At 34.8% G+C, this 20705-nt stretch overlaps 1 protein-coding gene across 1 annotated transcript; it reads left to right on the top strand.

Moving 5' to 3' along the window:
• The first annotated feature begins 8748 nt into the window (after window positions 1–8748).
• Window positions 8749–9397, top strand: LOC139901537 (uncharacterized). Its single transcript, XM_071884236.1, has 2 exons — window positions 8749–9067; window positions 9135–9397. Exons 1-2 carry the CDS (start codon window positions 8749–8751, stop codon window positions 9395–9397), a joined length of 582 nt encoding a protein of 193 aa, XP_071740337.1.
• The last annotated feature ends 11308 nt before the right edge of the window (window positions 9398–20705 follow it).

The raw sequence follows: 20705 nt of genomic DNA, 5'->3' as shown, positions 1-20705 counted from the left end.
CGGGTCGTTATACCGAGGCCAACCCTGCATTGTTCAGTTCAGTCGTATGCATATTTTTACTACAAAATATCGTATTGTGAGTTTCATTTGCTCCCTTTTTACTAAATGCTTTTGCAATATATATTTTTGGGACTGAGAATACATGAAATGCTTTTATAAATGTTTGACGAGATAGAAATAAGCAAAACATTCCTTGAATGAATTATTATACAGACAGAAGTTCTGTAAGTTATTATATCGAATATTTCCCCCTGATTATTATAGCTTGGTAACCTAAGAATTAGGGAAATGGTCCCTAATTGACGCGAATCCTAAAGGTAGCTACCGGGTTTAACACCCCCACCCAGAATGTTCACTAGACAGTGAAAAGCTAGTGAGCGTGGTGTTTAGTACTTCGAGGTTTATATATTTATTATAGACTGAAAGTTCTGTTTATTTTAGGGATATTCATGATGCGCATTAAATGTTAAGGTTGGTTATCAAGCAATGGTTATATATAGAAGGAATGATTTTATACACAGGTTATGTGTATGTTATTTTGTACACGAGATATGTGTACGGTTATTAAAAATCGTGAGGCAACCTACGGGAGAAAAAGGATACGAACCTACTCTGCCAAGCATTACGAAAAATGGTTTCGTACACGAGATAGGTGTACTGTATTTAAATCTTGTGATCTATCAAAATCACTGAATTTTATTGTTTAAGATAAACCTATGAACTCACCAACATTTTGGTTGACACTTTTAAAACATGTTTATTCTCAGGTCTGAAAGAAATCTTCCGCTGTGCATTTTCTCATTTTAAAGATATTACATGGAGTCATTCATGGCATATTTAGGTTAGTGCCTCGCAATGGAACCAACTGTTGAAGACTTCGTCCAGATGGATTAGGACGGGTCGTTTCAGGTGGTATTAGAGCGGTGGTCTTAGCGAAGCAGGTCTTGCATTAGTGTGTCTAACTGATAGTTGTTAGGATGCATTAGTGAGTCTGGACTTCGACCTTAGCTGCATATTATAAGTTATGTTTATCATTCCTAGTGGAAAATTACCTGCTTATCATTCCTAAGTCTAGACACGTCTTACTGCAGTGCATAGACAGATTCATATCTTAGCATATCTGTTACTATAAACATTGCCTGACAGCTTCTGAAAGTTTCTCCGTAATCTACGGGATCTCCTGTATTATATATAGGTATTATATGCAATTAGAATATCATCCGATATCCGAAAATCATTTCATATTGAAAATCCTTTACCCGACCGTACAAGATGGAACTCGCAACTAGTTCAAATTCCTCGGATTCCGACATGGAGATTCATCTGAGCTCCGAAAGCAGTGTAATCGGAATGGATCAACCAATTAGCCATCATCTATTATGGATGAATTGGGGGTGGGTTCGTAGTCGACTTAATCAAGGGAGACGTGAAGAAGGCGATCCCTTCCATCCACCAAATTTCCCTCTTGGCGAAGAACCTGAAGCACTTACCGGCGAACTAGTCTGAAGCACCATTTTCACCCTCATTTCCCGAATATCTCACCATGATTATATACTATCTCAAACTCAAAACCTTATTCATCCGCTCTTTCCAACCGCCAATCATCCCGGAGTAATAGAAGAAGTCAACGAACTTCGCGCTCGAGTAGTAGCTTTAGAGAATATGGTGCAAAGATTACAAGCACCAGCAACAGCACCAGTTCCACCAACAACACAAGCCTCAACACCACACGTCTCAACATCATAACCTGTATCTCGAGCATAACCTTCGTTCTACCTATCGTTCTACATCATTTATCTTCGTTCTACATAGCGATTATGTAATCTCTAATGTTTTAGAGATTATGTATTCTAGCTCTAATGGTAAATCAAATGAGTTTAATACTATATTAACTCATTAAATCCATGATTACATCTGAAGAAAATATATATGTATATACATTTTCATAAAGACGGTAATTAAAAATTCTTTTGTACAAACTGTTAATGGTGAAAATATTTTAACGGGTAAGTAATACCCGGAGAATATTTAGATTTCACATTAATAAGTTACACTGTACATTCTTCAATTCAGATTCAGCAGTCATTAACAATATCGCCTAAATTCACATATATACGTATCCGTTCATCCACGAATAACCATTTTCAATCCAATTCAATTTCATATACGAATTTTATTGATCAGAATCCAAGTCAAGTTTTAACAGGTGGCATAATGAAGAAAATATTGGACAAAATAAAATTTATTTGAAACAAACTAATTATGTATGCAAAAAAAAAAAAAAAAATTTGTTAAGAATCCACGCTAACAATATCCTAGCTAACTGTTCCTATATCCGTTATAACTATTTCCTTATAATATACTAGTCTTGGTTAAACTATTGGACTATTGGACTACTAACATTGGACTACTAACATTGGACAATTAAAAAGTGTTAAAATATTGATTATAACATATTAGACTAAAAATTTCTTCAAGTTTGCCACTTGATTTCATCCTGAAACATTCTATGTATCTTGACGGTTACAATCTACGTTCAAACCCTTCGAAATTCTTGAAACACCTCGGATTGATAACCAACGATTCAATTATGATAACTTTGAATGCTGATGAAGCAGCAAAACTGTAGATGGTCTTAATGGCCAAAAGTTTGATCATAAACAATGGGGTGTTGGAAACACTCAATAGAAAATTGGTACTAGCAAGCGGATTATGCAAAACTATAAAGGAGACTGTGGACAAATCACAAGGACTAAACCTGTACTTAACGAATTCAGATGATTCTGTATCTAATGAACTTTTTAGCGAATATCTTGCTCCTTATTTATTCTAAATCCTTGCGGAAGGATTTTCTTCATCAACCTTCGATCTTAGAAATTCCAAAATATCGTCATAAATATCTTCGATATTTCTAAAGATATATTCATAAATATTCTTGTCCGAAATTATCTATCTCTTCGTGCTATCTGTGTTACATCATAAAAGAAGCTGTTTTAATTACTATCCTTCTGTAAAATTCGAGCTTAAATTATGAATGCTTTTGGAGAAGTGTTGGGAATTAAAGCATGAGTTAATATAATATAATTACGCCTGGCCAACGTGATTATATTACAGTAAGTCATGCTGAAATTTCTAATGGGACGTGATGATGGTTCACAGATCATACCCTCATCATGTACCATGTTACATAACTCTTTGATTCTACTTAACCTCTAAACATATCAAGAACATATTTTCTTGATATTTCTATCTTTCCGTAACTTCTGGTAATTTAACCAATCAAATCGTGCTATTACATTTCTTTTTGCTTAGTATATTATGATCATGCAAAACTTCATACATACGAATTCTGGATCATTATTCGCTTTACTTAAAGTCGAGAAGAGAAAACAGAAGCATGGAGCTTCGAAACATAAAATAAGAGTATAAATCACAGCAAATAGGAGGGATCATTAATCGTGGATGTTAATAATTATGGAAAGACAGAGGCAGAGTAGGATTATGAAAACCACCAACCCAAGAGCGTGGTAGAAGTAAAATATTCTTCCGGTGAAAGATAGAAAAGAAGAATGACAGTAAATATTGTTAATAATAGCAATGATCAATACAGGATTAAGCATACTGACGGATTTTGTGGAAGTATGAATTGAGAAAGAAAGTATAGGAGTGGTGGAAATAATGGATCGAAAGTAATGAATTTATAGTAAAATATCAGACGTAGTAATCGAGGCAGATTACCACATTTAATTAAAGAGGATCATAATTTCCTTATTTTTGAAGAATCAAATCTTATATAGATTACGTAGATTTTCTCTAAATCCCTTAAATTCCGGAGTTCCACCATGACTACATCAAAAGTTAAGACGAATCTGTATTTCATTCATTTCATTCTTTTGTGATAGCTTCACTCGTACTCTTCGAATAATCGAATTGTTTTATCCATATTACTCAATGATGGTAAAACTCTACTTATCAACTCATATTCATCATGAAAACATTTTTATTGTTAACCATGACGACCTCACTCAAATTTCGGGACGAAATTTCTTTAATGGGTAGGTACTGTCACGACCCGGAAAATTTCGACTAATTTTAAACCAAACTCTCGATACGATTTAATATTTTAAGCAAAGTCAATTAGGTTGAGTTGCCAAATTTTTGAACTGTTTCATATATATTCATTTGACCTTCGACTGTTTCCGATGATTCACGAACAATTGTTTGTAAATAAATATATATAGATATAAATGTATAAATATAAATGTATATAATGATAGAAATACAATTTAATCATTTGAATTAAAATGAATCTATACATACATGTATGTGATTTCTATATATAGTTAATATTATATGTATATTGTAATATATATAAAATATATGAACATTAAATATTCAATATATGTTATTATATAAGTATCAAATATTACATAATTAATAATATGTAATATTAATATAAAATATAAATGTTATACTTATTACTTTCATTATTATTGTTAACATCAATATTATTAATATGATTATCATATTTAGTGTTATTATTATTAATAGAAAATAATACAATTTTTAGAATTATAATTAATAATATTATTATTATCATTATTACTATCATTATTACTCTTATTATTATTAGTATTTTTATTATTAACTGTATTATTATTATTATTTAATATATTTATATTTATTAATAATTATTAAAATTATATATAAAATATATAAAAACGTATATGGACTGATAGAAATCAACATTAGAGATAATAGATCAGTTAAAAACAAAATTTTGATAAATATTAATCAGATATAGAATCAAATTCAGTTGTGTATCAACATCACTTTTCTTTTTATTTTATTCTATCCGTCCTTCCTGTCTGCAATATTGTTACCCATCGAATCTTCACTTCAATAAGACAATCGAGTAAACACAAATTCAGTTAGCCATCTAATTCACCTGATACAATTTGATAAGAAGAATTAAACAAAATAAATTACAAATTCAGTTTCATTCACCATCTGCTTTTCATCTGATTGTGATTATGTCGAATTCAAAATCAATGCAAACAAAAATCAGTTGAGAATCGACTTCAACTTTATTTTTATCTTTTCCTCTTGAACTCTTTCTCCTGCTTGATTCCCTCTGTCGACTGTCCTTCCTTCCCCTGCTCAAGATTCTTGGACGACTTCAATTAAACACTACAAAACAATTTCAATCGAATTTTGTTAGCCATCATTATCTGTTGTTTATTTTCTTTATTCTCTTGATTGAAATTCATGTACTTCTTGTCTGCTCAACTGAAAAACATCGATCTCATAGTCAATACCAAACAAAAATTGATCACATCATATTACTGCAATTTGAATGGAGGAGGAGAAAAATCAAACAAACAGATACAAAATTTGTTAGCTATCAATATCAGTAAATTGTACGAATCTGTTACACTTCACTTTCTGCTTTTATTTTATTTTGTTTGTTCCTTCCTGGCTCGAATATATCTGTCGAACCCTTCACTGCTATAAAAGAATCCAATCACTCTGCTCTTCTGGGAAAAAAAAACGAACAACGAGGAACACAAACCACAACAAACCCACTTTGATCACACTATCATCTATCACCACCTTCATCATGTTATCAACCCAAAACAACAATACACATGCACGTTTATGTTTAAACTCGAACCAAACCCAACCGTGTTCTTACAGTCATCGACCCACCAAAATAACCACCATGTAACCACCACTATCAAGCATGAACAACCCACCACCTTCACTATTTTTTTTTCTTTTCTTCTCGATCACCAACACCTTCCTGATGAAACCTTCACCACCATCGAATACTTTTGCTCGTTACAGCTATCCTTGTGCTATTGCTTAATCCTTTTGCTCGATGAAACCATAACCACCTAGAACTAGCAAATTGAAACCGTTTCTCTCTCTAAAAACCTGCTCCTCTCTCTCTTTTCTTTTTTCTCACTTCTGTTTCCTTCTATTCCTGTACAAAGCTCTAACCAACACCAAATTCACCATGTTTCTGTTCCTACTACTCCTGCTGTGTTTTTGTTGCTATCAAACGACCACCCACGAACAACCAAAAACCGCCACTACCATTCAATCCATCGACAACCTGCAACTTACATCGAAACTCTTCTTGTTAGAATAATATATGAACCCACTTTTATAACCATCACATAAGCATATATATACATATATATATATACATATATATATAAATATATACATATATATATATATACATATATATATATATATATACATATATATATATACATATATATATATATACACACACATATATATATATATACATATATATATATATACATATACATATATATATATATATATATATATATATATATATATATATACTTCCTTTTCCTGAAACCTTTTGATAGTGGATGAGGATAATGATTTAAATTACTTTTGGCGTGCTTCATTTTTTTTAGTTATTGGCTGACAAGTACCAAAAGTGACAACCACTTGGTGATTAAATGTTACTTTTGATTTCGGTGGAGCCATACAAATACACGTACACTTCCATTACCTTGCAATCTCACTTTAATTTTCCTTTGGGTCAGAACAACGTGGACTTTAATATGGACTCTTAAACACAGTGGGCCATGAGCCTTTTTATTTCTGTTAGACAACGTTATTTTATTATGTTGGGAGGTGATCCAGCTGTCGTTCTCTTCTCAGTTGAATTGAACGATTGACGTTAAACGATTAAAGGTAATGATGATCATGATGGCGAGTTGGTGGTGAGTGTTAATATTATGATCATAGTAATATACAATAAGGAAGATGATACGTGATAAATGAAGATGAATGGTAGTAGTGATATCACGATATTGATATTGATAATATACAATAATTAACAAGGTAATGATACAATAAAGGTGATTAAAGTATAATGACGATGTTTCATATAATGATGGCGAAGGATTAGGATAAAGAGATAATGCTTTCATTTTTTTTTCTCTGTTTCTGTTACCAGACGAGCCTCCCTTCCCAAAACCATCAAACAAGTTAGTTAACATGTTGTTGGGCTTGTTCAAAAGGATTTGGCTTGTTTCTTTTAAATGGATTGGGCCGTACAAAGAATTATTCATGGTATGACGGGCTGTAGTAACATTCCGTGTCTTATTTTTTTTTGTTGGGCCGAAGATCCATCTTATGTAGTTGGGCCGAGGGCTGTTATTGTTGTTGGGCCGAGAGTTAAGAACATTGAAGATGATATATGATGATCGTGAGAAGCTGATAACGATCACGATTTCGAATGATTATGATGGAGACGAAGAGATCACGATGATTATGATTGAATGATGATGAAATGGGTTAAAAATTTAAGGAGAAAAGCAAACAACGTTTTTACATTATAAATAATTAAACATACATAGTTATTCGAAAGCAGCAATTGTTAAGCGAGAAGTCGCGGGTTCGAGCCCGGACATGGGCAGTTATTTCTTTTTGGAACTTTTCTTGTGAGGTAGTATTTATTATTACTCTTATTATTATTATTACTATCATCATTATTATCACTATTATTGTTATTATTACAAATAAATATTATTTTACAAAAATACATTACAAATATATTAATATTACATTTTACTAAATTTTTTATAATTAAAATGATATTAAGTAAGCTATATATAAAATATATTAATAATATAAATATATATATTCTTATCATATATAAATCTTGAAATAAATTTCTATTTTTAATATATTATGATAAATGATAAATATTATATTATATTATTAAACTACTTTAATAAGTATTTACTATATTAAAATTAATAAATGAATTATAGAAATAAATATTTACTACTTAAAGTATATAGGATAAATATAACTTATTTAGTAATATGATATGTAAATTATAAATATATAAACTTGTTAGTTGTTTTAAAACATGTTTATTCTCAGGTCTGAAAGAAATCTTCCACTGTGCATTTGCTCATTTTAAAGATATTACATGGAGTCGTTCATGGCATATTTAGGTCAGTACCTCGCAATGGACCAACTGTTGAAGACTTCGTCCAGATGGATTAGGACGGGTCATTTCATCAATGCGGTCATTTCTAACCTCCCGATTCATTATATGGCTACGTTCAAAGCACTGGTGGCTATTATCAATCAATTAGAAAGATTAAGATGTAATTTTCTTTTGGGGGGGGGGGTGATTGCTTAAAAAAGAAAACGAGTCTTGTCAAATGGGTGTCAGTGTGTCTTCCAAAAGAGTTGGGAGGGCTAGGGGTCACCCCGCTATATTTGAAAATTTTTGCGATGCTTGCTAAATGGTGGGCGAAATTTAATTCCAATAAGTCCTCCCTTTGGAAATCCATTGTCACGTCTTCTTTCGGGGTTTCTTTTGGTAGTAACATTTCGCTCAATGTATCGCTTCTTCATGTATCTCAACTTTCTTCTATTTGGAGAGATTTTGTTCATATGCAACATGATACTTCTCTTCAATGTATTGTTGGTCCGAATGCTTGGAAGTGGAAGTTAGGAAAAGGAGACAAGATTTTGTTTTGGTATGATACGTGGCTTAATGGGTGCGTGTTAAAAGACTGCTTCCCTACTCTATTTGATGCGTGTTCATTACCATTTGAAACGGTTAGTCATTTTTTCTCCTTAAGTTCTCAGCAACTGTTTTCTTGTCAATGGAATTTACATTTATTCAGCCCACTGTCCTAAGCTAATTCGATTAGAGAGCTTGAGCTATTAGACATGTTGGCTCATGTTGTTTGTGATGTGGAGTGTGTAGACCTTCTGTTTTGGTCTGCTTCAACCGATGGTCTTTATTCGGTGTCCGAAGCGTTACGTGTTCTTGTACAATTGGCTAATGTTTCTTCTCCAACATGGCCAAAAGTGATTTGGGGAAATAATGTCCCATACAAGGTTATGCTATTTCATTGGCTAGCTATTCGTAATAGTATACCCGTTGAAGATGTTCTCATTAGAAGGCATATCTTACCTTCGACTCACTCGAATTTGTGTATTTGGTGTTTGGAAGATCCCGAATCGGTCAATCATCTTTTGGCTCATTGTAAATGGACGTCTAAAGTGTGGTCATATTTTATTTGGATGGTGGAAAATTTATTGGGTGATTCCAGGGTCAATCGAGCTTTTTTCATTTGATTGGTATTACGGCATGGGCATTAAAGCTTCAAAGTTTTGGAAGCTAATCGGGCCTGCGATAATTTGGGCAATTTGGTTGGCTCGTAATGACTTTGTTTTCAATGGGAAATTCATTTGTCGATCGGTTTTGGTTCGAAACATTAAGCTCAAGACTCTCCTTTGGGCCACAAATCTCAATCTTTGCAACGGTTGTCAATCTTATGTGTGGATGGACAATCCGGCTTTATTATGTTTTTAGTTTATTTCTTCTTGTATCTTTCATTTAGACCGAGTTCAATCCATCTTTGTAATGTTCGTATCTTCATTGTTTTGATGAAGATCTTTCAATTTATATAAATCTCTAAAAAAAAAAAAGTTAATTCAAGGTTAATAATTTATTACTATATTCTAATAACTTTGACTACGTATTTTGTGACTCGTTCATTCGGTCAAGCGTTCCTCGGGCGTCGATCAATACTGAATCACAGGCCGCTATGTCATTGTCTGATTTTTGTACTGCTTTGTCCAGTGGCGAGTTTATTTGTTGTCCCGTGGGGTCACGGGACGCCGCCAGTTTGTAAATTTTTAGTAGAAAATACCCTGTAAATTGTATAAGATACCACTAAATTTAATTGGAGGTCCCCATATCTTTTGCAAATTTAAAGTTTTTCCTTTAAAATGTATAAGACACCACTATATTAACTACCCGGACCCAATATATTTTCCGAACCTTGTAGTTTTTTTAAAGTAAATAACCTTTAAAATAGCATTCAAATATAATTAGTTTTGAAAAAAAAATTAGCACCCCATTGAATTTTCATTCTAGAATCGCTACTGGCTCTGTCTGTTTTGTTTAGTTACCTAAAGATTCGGGCCACATAAGTATCTTATGATTTTATTTAAAGTAGTTTAAGCACAACAAAAAAATCACACCAATTGATCATAGAGAATGATGACGAATTAAGCTTGATGTTTAGTTGTTGTTCAGAAACATTGAAGACAAAAAAGTGAATGATGTTATGAACTTGGATAGTAAGTAACCTTCGTGCCTGAAATGGAATAGACTCCGGATTGATCTTTGAATCGTGTGAACACTTTCCTAATTGAATATTTCGACCCTATTAGCCATGGGTTACACGAAGTTTCGATTGGGATAAGACAAAGACTAGATTGTTGTCTTGGCTAAAAGAAAATAATCAAAACAATTGCATAGATTTATCTTCTAATTGTTTAAGTTGAAAGTGTGTGTAAAAAGCCAAAAATCTGGAACCTTTTTCAAATACACAAAGGGTGTATTTATAATGGGTCAAAAGGTTTCTTGAAAAGTCACAACCTTTGATTCATACCCATTAGTGACTTGGAAGTTAATATTCATGTATTTAGACTTAAAATGGTCTAAAAACATGTAAAAACGCAGTTTAAATGCCCCGTAACAACCCCAAAACGTTTGGGGTTCAAATGTGCCTTTTGGGTTGAAAAGGCACCTTTTCAGCGAGTTCAGTGTTAAGCCGCGCCGCGGGGGCTAACAAAGCAAAACACTTCCAAACATGCCAAAACTCTCGACCTTGAAATCATGCTTAAGACGCGTAGTGGGCCCAGGAGCTGCGCCGCGGCTTAAAGCTACTGCACACCAAAATTAAGTTTAAGCTTATTTTCAAGTGTGTTTAGCCTTTCAATTAGCGTTTCACATTCTTTCAAGTCGCGTTTCACATTCCTTAAGTTCCAAATATTATTTTCAAGTCCAAAATAATACCTCAAACCACCTCACATTTTACGAATGTGTACTCCACACTCTCCGAATTTGTGTAACGTATCAATGGTTCGAAAACACTTTCAACATAGTAATCCAATCCCTAAAATGAATGTTGGATCATGCTAAAATCACCAACAAATGAGTGATGTCAATGTTAGGTCAATATTCAAAAGTATATTTGGGAATTTTTTGAATAAAGGGTATGTTTTTGGATTGGCTTTGCACAAGGATTATGTTGCATGCCTGCATGCACTCACAAATCCGGTAATAACCAATCTTGAGAAGGTCATTTAATACCATGTCAGTGGAAAATGGGTTAGCTTACGTGGATGTCATCTGTCTAACATGTGACATGCCTTTATTGGTTGTGTACTAAACCCAGCTGTGGTAACACCATCATCAGTACTTTTCTGACATAAAACTGAAATCGACTTTGGGAAGACTTTTTTTTTGTGACCCTAATAATTGGAACCAGAATCCATGTTTCATACCTTAACGTAACTGACATTCACATTCCAAGACTATTTAACCTGTACTTGGATGTGTTTAACCGGGTACGCAATGTCTTTATTTGTTTGACTAGCAATATCACTAGCAATCAAGCTTGACGTTAAACAACATTTGTTGTTACTCCGAATGTTTCCATAACAGTCGTTTCCTTCTTTTCATTTTGAAATACGCTAGATGCACTATTTGTTTCCATTTAAACTACTTACACGCCACATACATTGTGTTGGTTCTTGTGGAACATTGTATTTTTACATGTTGTAAAACATTTTGCTTTAAAATATCTTGGTCTAGTATCATTAATAATCATTTCTTAATTACGCTTAATATTCCAAATCTGAACAACATATAGATTTTTACCTTTGCTTTAAAAAACCATCCCTTTCCGAACTTCACCTTTCTCTTTAGACCAACAATCTCATTCTTGTTCGTCATATACACTGAATGGAAGCTGATTACGATCATCATCTTCGTCGTTAATAAAATTGAAATGTGAAACTACGGTATTTATTAGTGGAGTTTGTTCCACCTCCACTCGTATCCATCGTCTTCTGAAACATCTTCTTCTACGTTATAACTACCTCTTGTATTGACAATTTCTTCAGATTCATCTTCATCTTATTGATCACTTTCATCTTCGTGTACACTTCTTAAGTGCCTGTGAGATGTGGATGGACCAACATCCCTAGTTGTAACAACCTGTGAAGATTGCATAATATTATGCAAGGCGTCTTTGGTCATAATCAAAGGAGTTGTAAAAACAGTATGATTGTTGGTGAAAGCAGTGGAACAAAAAGAAAAAATAAACCAAGTGGATCAAATGGTGTGAGTAAGAAAACAAAGGTGAATGTTTGTTAAATGAATGTTATGTATGACTAAGGGGGTATTTTTGGATGTGTGTTTTTGGATGTTTTGATTTAATCTATGCACTTAATGATATGTATGACTAAGGGAGTATTTTTAGATGTTTAGATATTAATAGATTTATTAGAATGAATGTCTTGATTTCATTGATAAACAATTGTCCCTATATATACAAAATTGTGGTTGACTTTGCCTAACAACCTTTACAGTATCTTTGGAATGAATTAAAATTGTGATATGTACCATATATAAGACACGGGTATGCTATAATCTAAATATGTATATGATTGTGTCTATTACTCCCCCGCAGTCGAAGCTATCAGAGGACGAACGCAGAGACTGGAACGAAAATCTCTAAAGAGAAGTCATGGCAATCCTTTTGTGAAGATGTCAGCTATTTGATAGCGTGTGGGCACATGTAATACGCGAACTTGACCTTTAGCTACCTGTTCTCAAACGAAGTGGATATCAAGTTCAATATGCTTGGTCCTTTGGTGTTGAACGGGGTTGCCCGAAAGATAAATCGCACTCACATTATCACAGAAAACTAGTGTAGCCTTAGAGATCGGGCATTAGAGTTCCAGTAACAAATTTCTCAACCAACATGACTCAGCGACGGCATTTGCCACTCCTCGATACTCGGCTTCCGTACTAGAACGAGACACCGTCGGTTGCCTTTTCGAAGACTAGGATATTAAATTATCTCCTAAGTAGATACAATAACTGAATGTCGAACGATGTGAATCAGGGCAGCCACCCCAGTCCATGTCCGTATATGCAATGAGATTATGAGATGTCGAATGCGTAATGTGAAGACCGAGAGATAGCGTGCTAGATAAATAGCGTATGATGCGTTTGATTGCATCCATATGTGTTTCATGAGGATCGTGCATGTGGAGGCAAACTTGTTGAACCGCATACGAGATATCGGGACGTGTGAAAGTTAAATATTGAAGCGCACCGGCTAGGCTTCTATACTTTGTCAGATTCGTAATAGGTTTGTCAAGAGAACTGCTCACTTTGCCTTGTGTATCTACTGGAGTAGTAACCGAGTTGCAACCAACTAGACCAGCGCGTTGAATGATGTCCAAAACATAAGACTGTTGAGATAAAAAGATACCATGTTCATTTCTAGTAACCGAAATACCCAAAAACGAGCTTAAAGTCCCGAGATCTTTCATAGGAAACTCCTTAGTGAATAAACTAATGAGCGTACGACGAAGCATGTCATTGGAAGCTGTAAGAACAATGTCATCGACATATAACAATAAATAAGCCAGGTCAGAACCATGACGATACGTAAACAATGAATGATCACACTTGCTATGTTTAAAACCAATCGTATCCGCATAATCTGCAAACCTTTGGTACCATGCTCGGTGAGCCTATTTTAATCCATACAAGGAGCGTTGTAAGAGACAAACATGATTGGGTCAAGATGGGTCATAAAAGCCAACAGGTTGATACATGTAAACGGTTTCCTTAAGATTTCCATGGAGGAAAGCATTTTTAACGTCGAGTTGATGTATAGCCCATGAGTTTGATGTAGCAATACTTAGAATGGTGCGTATAGTAGCCGGTTTAACAACGGGACTAAAGGTTTCGTGAAAATCAATGCCAAGTTGTTGTGCCCGTCCGTCACCTACTAGTCTTGCTTTATACCTTTCAAATGAGCCGTCTGAATTCATTTTGTGCCGAAATATCCACATAGAATGAATAACCTGCATATGGGGTTCACGTGGGACAAGAATCCACGTATTATTGTCAACCAAAGCCTTATATTCCTCAAACATAGCCCGTCTCCAATTGTCATCGGTTAAAGCCATTTTAGGATTAGTAGGAATATGAGAGAGAGAGAATGTGGCAGAGAGATTGACCTGAGATTTTGGTTTAAAAATTCCAGCCATGCCGCGAGTGGTCATAGTACGACGTCGTGGTGAAGGATTAGGAGATGTGTGAGTAGGAGCAGAAGATGTCGTGGGTTGTGTGGTATTTATAGGAGTGGTGATTTGCTCAGTAGGAGAAGGAGATGGAGTATTAGGTGATGTTGGGCTAGGGTGATTAATAAGAGTGAAAGGAGGAGAATTGGGCCTAGGAGTAGTTGGTGGCGGCCCAGAAGATAAGGAAGTGGGCCGAATGGTTGGGTCTAAGTTATAGAATATTGGATTTAGAGAGTCATGTAAGAAGTTATAGGAGGTAGGTGTGACAGAATGTATAGAACGAAAGGGAAAGTTAGATTCATCAAATTGTACATGTCTAGATATGATTATTTTATTGGTAGAGAGTTCAAGGCATGTGTATCCGCGATGGTTTGAGGGGTAGCCAAGAAACACGCATGGAGAGGAACGAGGTTGGAGTTTATTACGTTTAGTGGAAGGTATAAGAGGGTATCAAAGACAACCGAATGTTCGTAAGTGTTGATATGTAGGGGTGCGGTTATAAAGTAATTGAGTAGGAGAGAAATTTTAATAGTGTTTATTTGGAAGAATATTTAAGATGTATGTAGCCATAGATAACGCATGGTGCCAGAATTTAGGAGGGAGATGAGAGTGAGTTAGAAGGGTGCGGATTATGTTATTAATAGTTTTAAATTTTACGTTCCGCTTTACCGTTTTGTGATGATGTATAGGGACATGAGAAACGAAAACTCATACCATTTTGTGAACAAAAGTTGTGAAAATATATATTATTATATTCAGTACCGTTATCACATTGGAAGGTTTTAATGGGCGTTTTGAATTGTGTCACAATATATTTATGAAAAGAGGTGAAGATAGAGAAGACGTCTGATTTATTTCCAATGGGAAAAGTCCATAAAAAATTTGTAAAATCATCAAGAAAAAGTATATAGAATTTATGACCATTAGTGCTAGCAACTGGGGACGTCCACAAATCGCTGTGAATTATATCAAATGGTGCATAAGTAGTAGATGTAGAAGCATGAAAAGTTAGGCGTATTTGTTTACCAAAAACACAAGATTGACAAATTTTATTACTAGGTTTCGAGTTACAAGAGATGTAATGTTTATTACTAAGAGATTTTAAAACACTAGCGCCCGGATGACTGAGGCGATGGTGCCATAAATCTGAAGAAACAGCAAAACATGATGAACGATTATTAAGATGTTGTTGAAGAGAAGAAGCATTGAATGGATATAAGTCCCCAGAGCTGTTACATCGCATGATTGGGTTCCCCGCCGGAAATTCCTTCAAAGTAAAACCACAAGGATCAAATTCAACAGAAACAGAATTGTCAGTAGATAAACGACGAACAGATATAAGATTTTTAATGAGATTAGGTGCAAAAAGAACATTAGATAAGTAAAGAGGACGTGAAGTAGAGGGTAAAAGAGAATTGCCATAACCGTAGATAGGGATGTTGTGTCCGTTACCGACGGTGATATGTCGAGAAAGGTTTGATTGAGAATAAGCCAGGAGCTTACCTTGTAAACTCGTCATGTGAGATGAGGCACCGGTGTCCATGTACTAATTGTTGTCGGGAGGGTTTAGACTCATGGTATACATGGCGGATTCAATATCCGTAGGAGTCGAAGTAACAGATTGTGCATACGCCTGCTGCTGTTGAGGTCTAGGGCCCAAAATACCTGCATATGGGTTAGAGTTGGGCCGAATCCAAGGTCCAGTATTATATGGGCATGGAGCAGGGCTCTATGTATTCATTGAATTAGCCCAATTAGGATAAGCCCAATTGTTTGAATTAGGTCCAGTAAAATTCCCAAAATTCCCAAAATTGTTGCGCCCCCTTCCTCGGTTAGAATTATTGTTCCCTCGACCCCGATTAGATCCTATGTACGATGAACGACCTCTACCCCGATAATAGTTTGATTGGCCAGAGTTTCCAGAATGACCGGAGGGTCGATTGGCCTGTAATTGGTTCGGATTAGGAGCAGTGGCGGCTAGAGCAGTTTCATCGGATGTCAGAGTGGGTGTTGGGGAAGCATTGACTTGTATTCTTTATTATTCAAGAACCAACGCAGATTTTGCATCATAAAAGGAAGGCAATGGTTTGGTGTATGCAAGATGAGACCCGACGGTTTGATAGCTTTCACTTAGACCGCTAATGAGTTGTAGAACGAGGCGGTCATCTTTGATTGCCGGACTGACGTTTTCCAATTGATCTGCCAAAGTTTTCAATTCTTGACAGTAGGCAGAAACAGAGGTAAAGTTTTCGAGTTTTGTGTTGGTGAATTTGTGTTGGAGATGTACATAGCGAACGTTTTTGTTATCTTGAAAAATTTGTTTGATTCGTTCCCAGGCACTGACGACATTAGTGTTTTGTTTCATGACGGTTGTTAGGAGATTGGTAGATATCGTGCCATATATCCATTGGAGAACAATGGCGTCAAGACGATCCCATGATTCGGGTTTCACAGATTGTGTGTCGGTGGTTTTTGGGAGTATATGATCGATAACTTGATAGGCTTTGCAATGGATCTGGAATAACTCTGCCCACTTAAGGTATTGACTTGTATCGATGTCAAGGGTGATGGGTATAAAGTTCTTGATGTTGTTCACCGTAATAGCAGGAGGTTAGGATCGAGATGGTGTAGGGAAGAAAAGAGAGGATGTGGGAATTTTTAGAGAGAAGATAGGATCAGTAAGAATTCTGATACCATAATAGATTTATTAGAATGAATGTCTTGATTTCATTGATAAACAATTGTCCCTATATATACAAAATTGTGGTTGACTTTGCCTAACAACCTTTACAGTATCTTTGGAATGAATTACAATTGTGATATGTACCATATATAAGACACGGGTATGCTATAATCTAAATATGTATATTATTGTGTCTATTAGATATTTTGATGTTTTTATTTTTGAATGTTTTGTTGTTATGAATGTTTTAGACTATTTGGTTACAAGTCATTTGGGTATACATACCACCTTTGGTCTAAATAATGTTGACTGTTGTTGGCTATTTAGTTACATGTCATTTGGGTATACATTACTACCTTTAGTTGTTATTCACAATTACTTTTGTTAATTATTTGGTTACTAAGTCATTTGGGCATAAATTGCCACCTTTGGTCTAAATAATGTAAACATGCAGTCACTGTTGTTGACTATTTGGTTACAAGTAATTTGGGTATAAATTACAACCTTTGATTACAAGCAGTTTTGATTACAAGTAGGTTTGGTTATAAATTACAACCTTTGATTACAAGCAGTTTTGTTGTCAAGTAGTTTTGTGACGCCCCTTACAAAATCATCGTGTACAGATCATCAACAACATGATCATTACAAGGTCAAACACTATATGATGTTTAAAAACCATTTTTGCATTCATGAAAAGATAACGTCAAAAGTTTTACAAAAGATAACGTGCTTCTATGAATAGAAAGCATAAACCTAAGTACGTGACTCAAAGGTCATTACAAAGCCATTATTCAAAAATAACATAAGTTGTGAATGCAAGATAAAAGTTCCATGATTGAGACATCTCTAAACAATGCAACGGAAGTCTAACACAACAGTCTATTACAGCGGAAGCAATAAGCGTCTTAGTTACCTGAGAATAAAACATGCTAAAAAGTCAACACGAATGTTGGTGAGCTATAGTTTTTGTAAACAACAATGTAATGTAGACCACGAGATTTCGTATTCAAAACAGTATGAAAAGTATATGCTTATCCATGGGCACCAGGTAACTAACTTAACGTAAAAATATTAACCCCTAAAATTACACTTGGTGAGTGCATATGTTCTCGAAGTATTAAACACCCGTTAAATGCTAGCGCGACTAGCCCGAGTGGGGATGTCAAACCCTATGGATCCATATCTAAGATTCGCGTCTACCGGTTCAAAAACCAATAGTTACATGTTACCGTGCTAAGGGGAAAGTTTATGCCGTTATATAACCCACACATATATAAAGTTTAAGTACTCGTGTCATGTAAGTAAAACATAAAAAGCACATGTATTCTCAGTCCCAAAAATAGTAAAGTAGAAAGGGAGCTATAACTCACAGTGATAAATGCGGTAAAAGTCGATATGAAAAGTATGCAAGTAGTAAGTCGGTCCGAAAGGTCCTCAACCTAAGTCAATGGTTGCTAAGTCAGTAAATTGTCCCAAAAGGTTTTAAAGTAAATAAATTAAGTCTTAAGTGTCATCGTCATCATCATCATTCGTAAAAGATAAAGTAAGTTTTCAAAAAGAATAGAGATCGAAACAAAAGGCTGACTTCGGACAGCTGCTACGACCTCTATACAAACTGAAAAGATGCGTGGTCAGTGGCCAAGGCTCCGTATGTGAGTCCTCGTACCGCTATCAAGTTTTCAGATCCTAACTCGATGTCGTTTGACCGTGGTGATGGTTCAAGCGCGAGTAGGTCAGAATTTTCAGCACGTCATTACAAAGGCGTAGTGATTTTCGGAAGGCTATAAATCCTAAACCGTATATTGGATTTAGGAGATTCCTAAATGAAAAGTCATTTACTCGAAACGAACTATCTGAAAATCAATTTTCCAGAAGTCCCTGGAATCTGATCAGACCCTGAAAAACAGAAAACAAATGCTCCGGTGGGTTCCTTGGTGCTTGATGCTCATCACGGTTCTCATCCTTGATGCGTGTAAGCTTCAAGTGTACAACTCTTTGATGTTTTAGCATCATTTTGACCAAGTTTCAACCATCAACACATAAAGTCAAGACTAAGAAGTAATACAACTTACTTAAGAGTTTTAGACGGATGATGAACCAAGGTTGCATCATGTTCTTAGTCTTAACACAAATACAAGTTCTATTCAAGATTAAAGCTACAAACTTTGATTCAATCAAACAAGGAAGACATAAATTTGATCAATCAAAGTAATGGAACCCTAAGCTAGAGAGCTTGGATCCTTTAAAAAATAATTATAAGATTTCAAAGCTAGAAAGCTTGAATCTTTTATGTTCTTGAAGATCTTTAAAGCAAGAAGCTAGATCTTCAAGTTTCATGAAGATCATAAACACAAGTTTTGATCTTTTAGCAAAAACAAAGTAATCTTAAGCTATAAAGCTTAGATCCATCAAAGTAATGAAGGTTCAAAGCTAGAAAGCTTGAATCTTTTATGTTCTTGAAGATCTTTAAAGCAAAAGGCTAGATCTTCAAGTTTCATGAAGATCATAAACACAAGTTTTGATGTTTTTAACAAAATAAAGAGATCATAAGCTAGAAAACTTAGATCCAATAAAGTAATGAAGATTCAAAGCTAGAAAGCTTGAATCTTTCATGTTCTTGAAGGATTCAAATTAAAGTTTGAATCTTCAAGATATAACAAGATCAAAAAGATAAAAAGCTTGATCTTTTGATGATGATGATGATGTCGTGTAGAAGAAGAAAAGAAGAAGAAGAAGAAGAAGAAAATTTAAAACTTACAATTTTTAGTGTGAGAAAGACTAGAGAGAGAATTAGAGAGCAAGTGTGTGTAAAATGTGAATGAGATCAAGTGTGAAATGGGTGAAATAAGCTTGGTATTTATAATGGTGGAGGGTGGTGGTGGCCGTAGGTTTTGGGGGGGACAAAAGGGGGACAACTTTTGCTTTTACTTTAGTGGTGGTCTAAAGGTGGTGTTTGTTGTTGGAATCCCATGAAACATGTGTGGTAATGGTTAACAAAAATGCTAGTATGTTGGCTCATATTAATGGGTTTTTGTTCTACATCTTAATGGGTCATAAACTTATTAAAATTGGGCTAACTTAAGAGTCCATTAGCTAGAGTAGGGTGAGCTTAAGTCCAATAAGGTAGAAAGTCCACTAAGACTAACTAGTGAGCATAAGTAAATTACTAAACGTAATTAAGCAACCAATAAGCCAAGTAATTATCATTAGAAAATAACAGTTAGTATTACGTAGTCATAATATTCCAATTATGACAAAAGTTAAACGTGTACCAAAATACATAGCTCGTTCTAAACGTCAAGTGACAGTAACGGTCATAAAAGCATTCGAGGATCAAGTTAAGTAACTAAGTACTTAATAACACGTTTTAAAATATAAACGAAAGTAATAAACATGAAATAAGATCCCAGAATATAATCTAACACAGTACGCACAAATACGCAGTTTCGTGAAAGTAACAAGCACAAATATAAGTCGAAAAAGTTGGGTCGTGTCGTTACATTACCCACCTGTTAAAGAAAATTTCGTCCCTAAATTTTAAGCTGAGGTAGATAGTAGAGTTGTGAAGAGGTGAGGATACTTCTGCCTCATCTAATCCTCTTGATCCCAAGTAAAGTTGGGTCCTCGTTTAGCATTTCAACGGACTCGGACGTTTAGAATCATGTTGCGTTTCAAGATTTTGACCTCACGGTCCATAATTTCAACAGGCTCTTCCACGAAGTGGAGTTTGTCATCAATCGTAAGCTCCTCTAGAGGTATGACAAGTTCTGGTTCAGCAAGACATTTCTTCAGATTCAACACGTGGAAAGTGGGATGAACT

The sequence above is a fragment of the Rutidosis leptorrhynchoides genome, chromosome 3 (genome assembly GCF_046630445.1).
Source record: "Rutidosis leptorrhynchoides isolate AG116_Rl617_1_P2 chromosome 3, CSIRO_AGI_Rlap_v1, whole genome shotgun sequence".
Lineage (NCBI taxonomy): Eukaryota > Viridiplantae > Streptophyta > Magnoliopsida > Asterales > Asteraceae > Rutidosis > Rutidosis leptorrhynchoides.
This window is presented reverse-complemented; position numbering and strand designations above follow the sequence as displayed.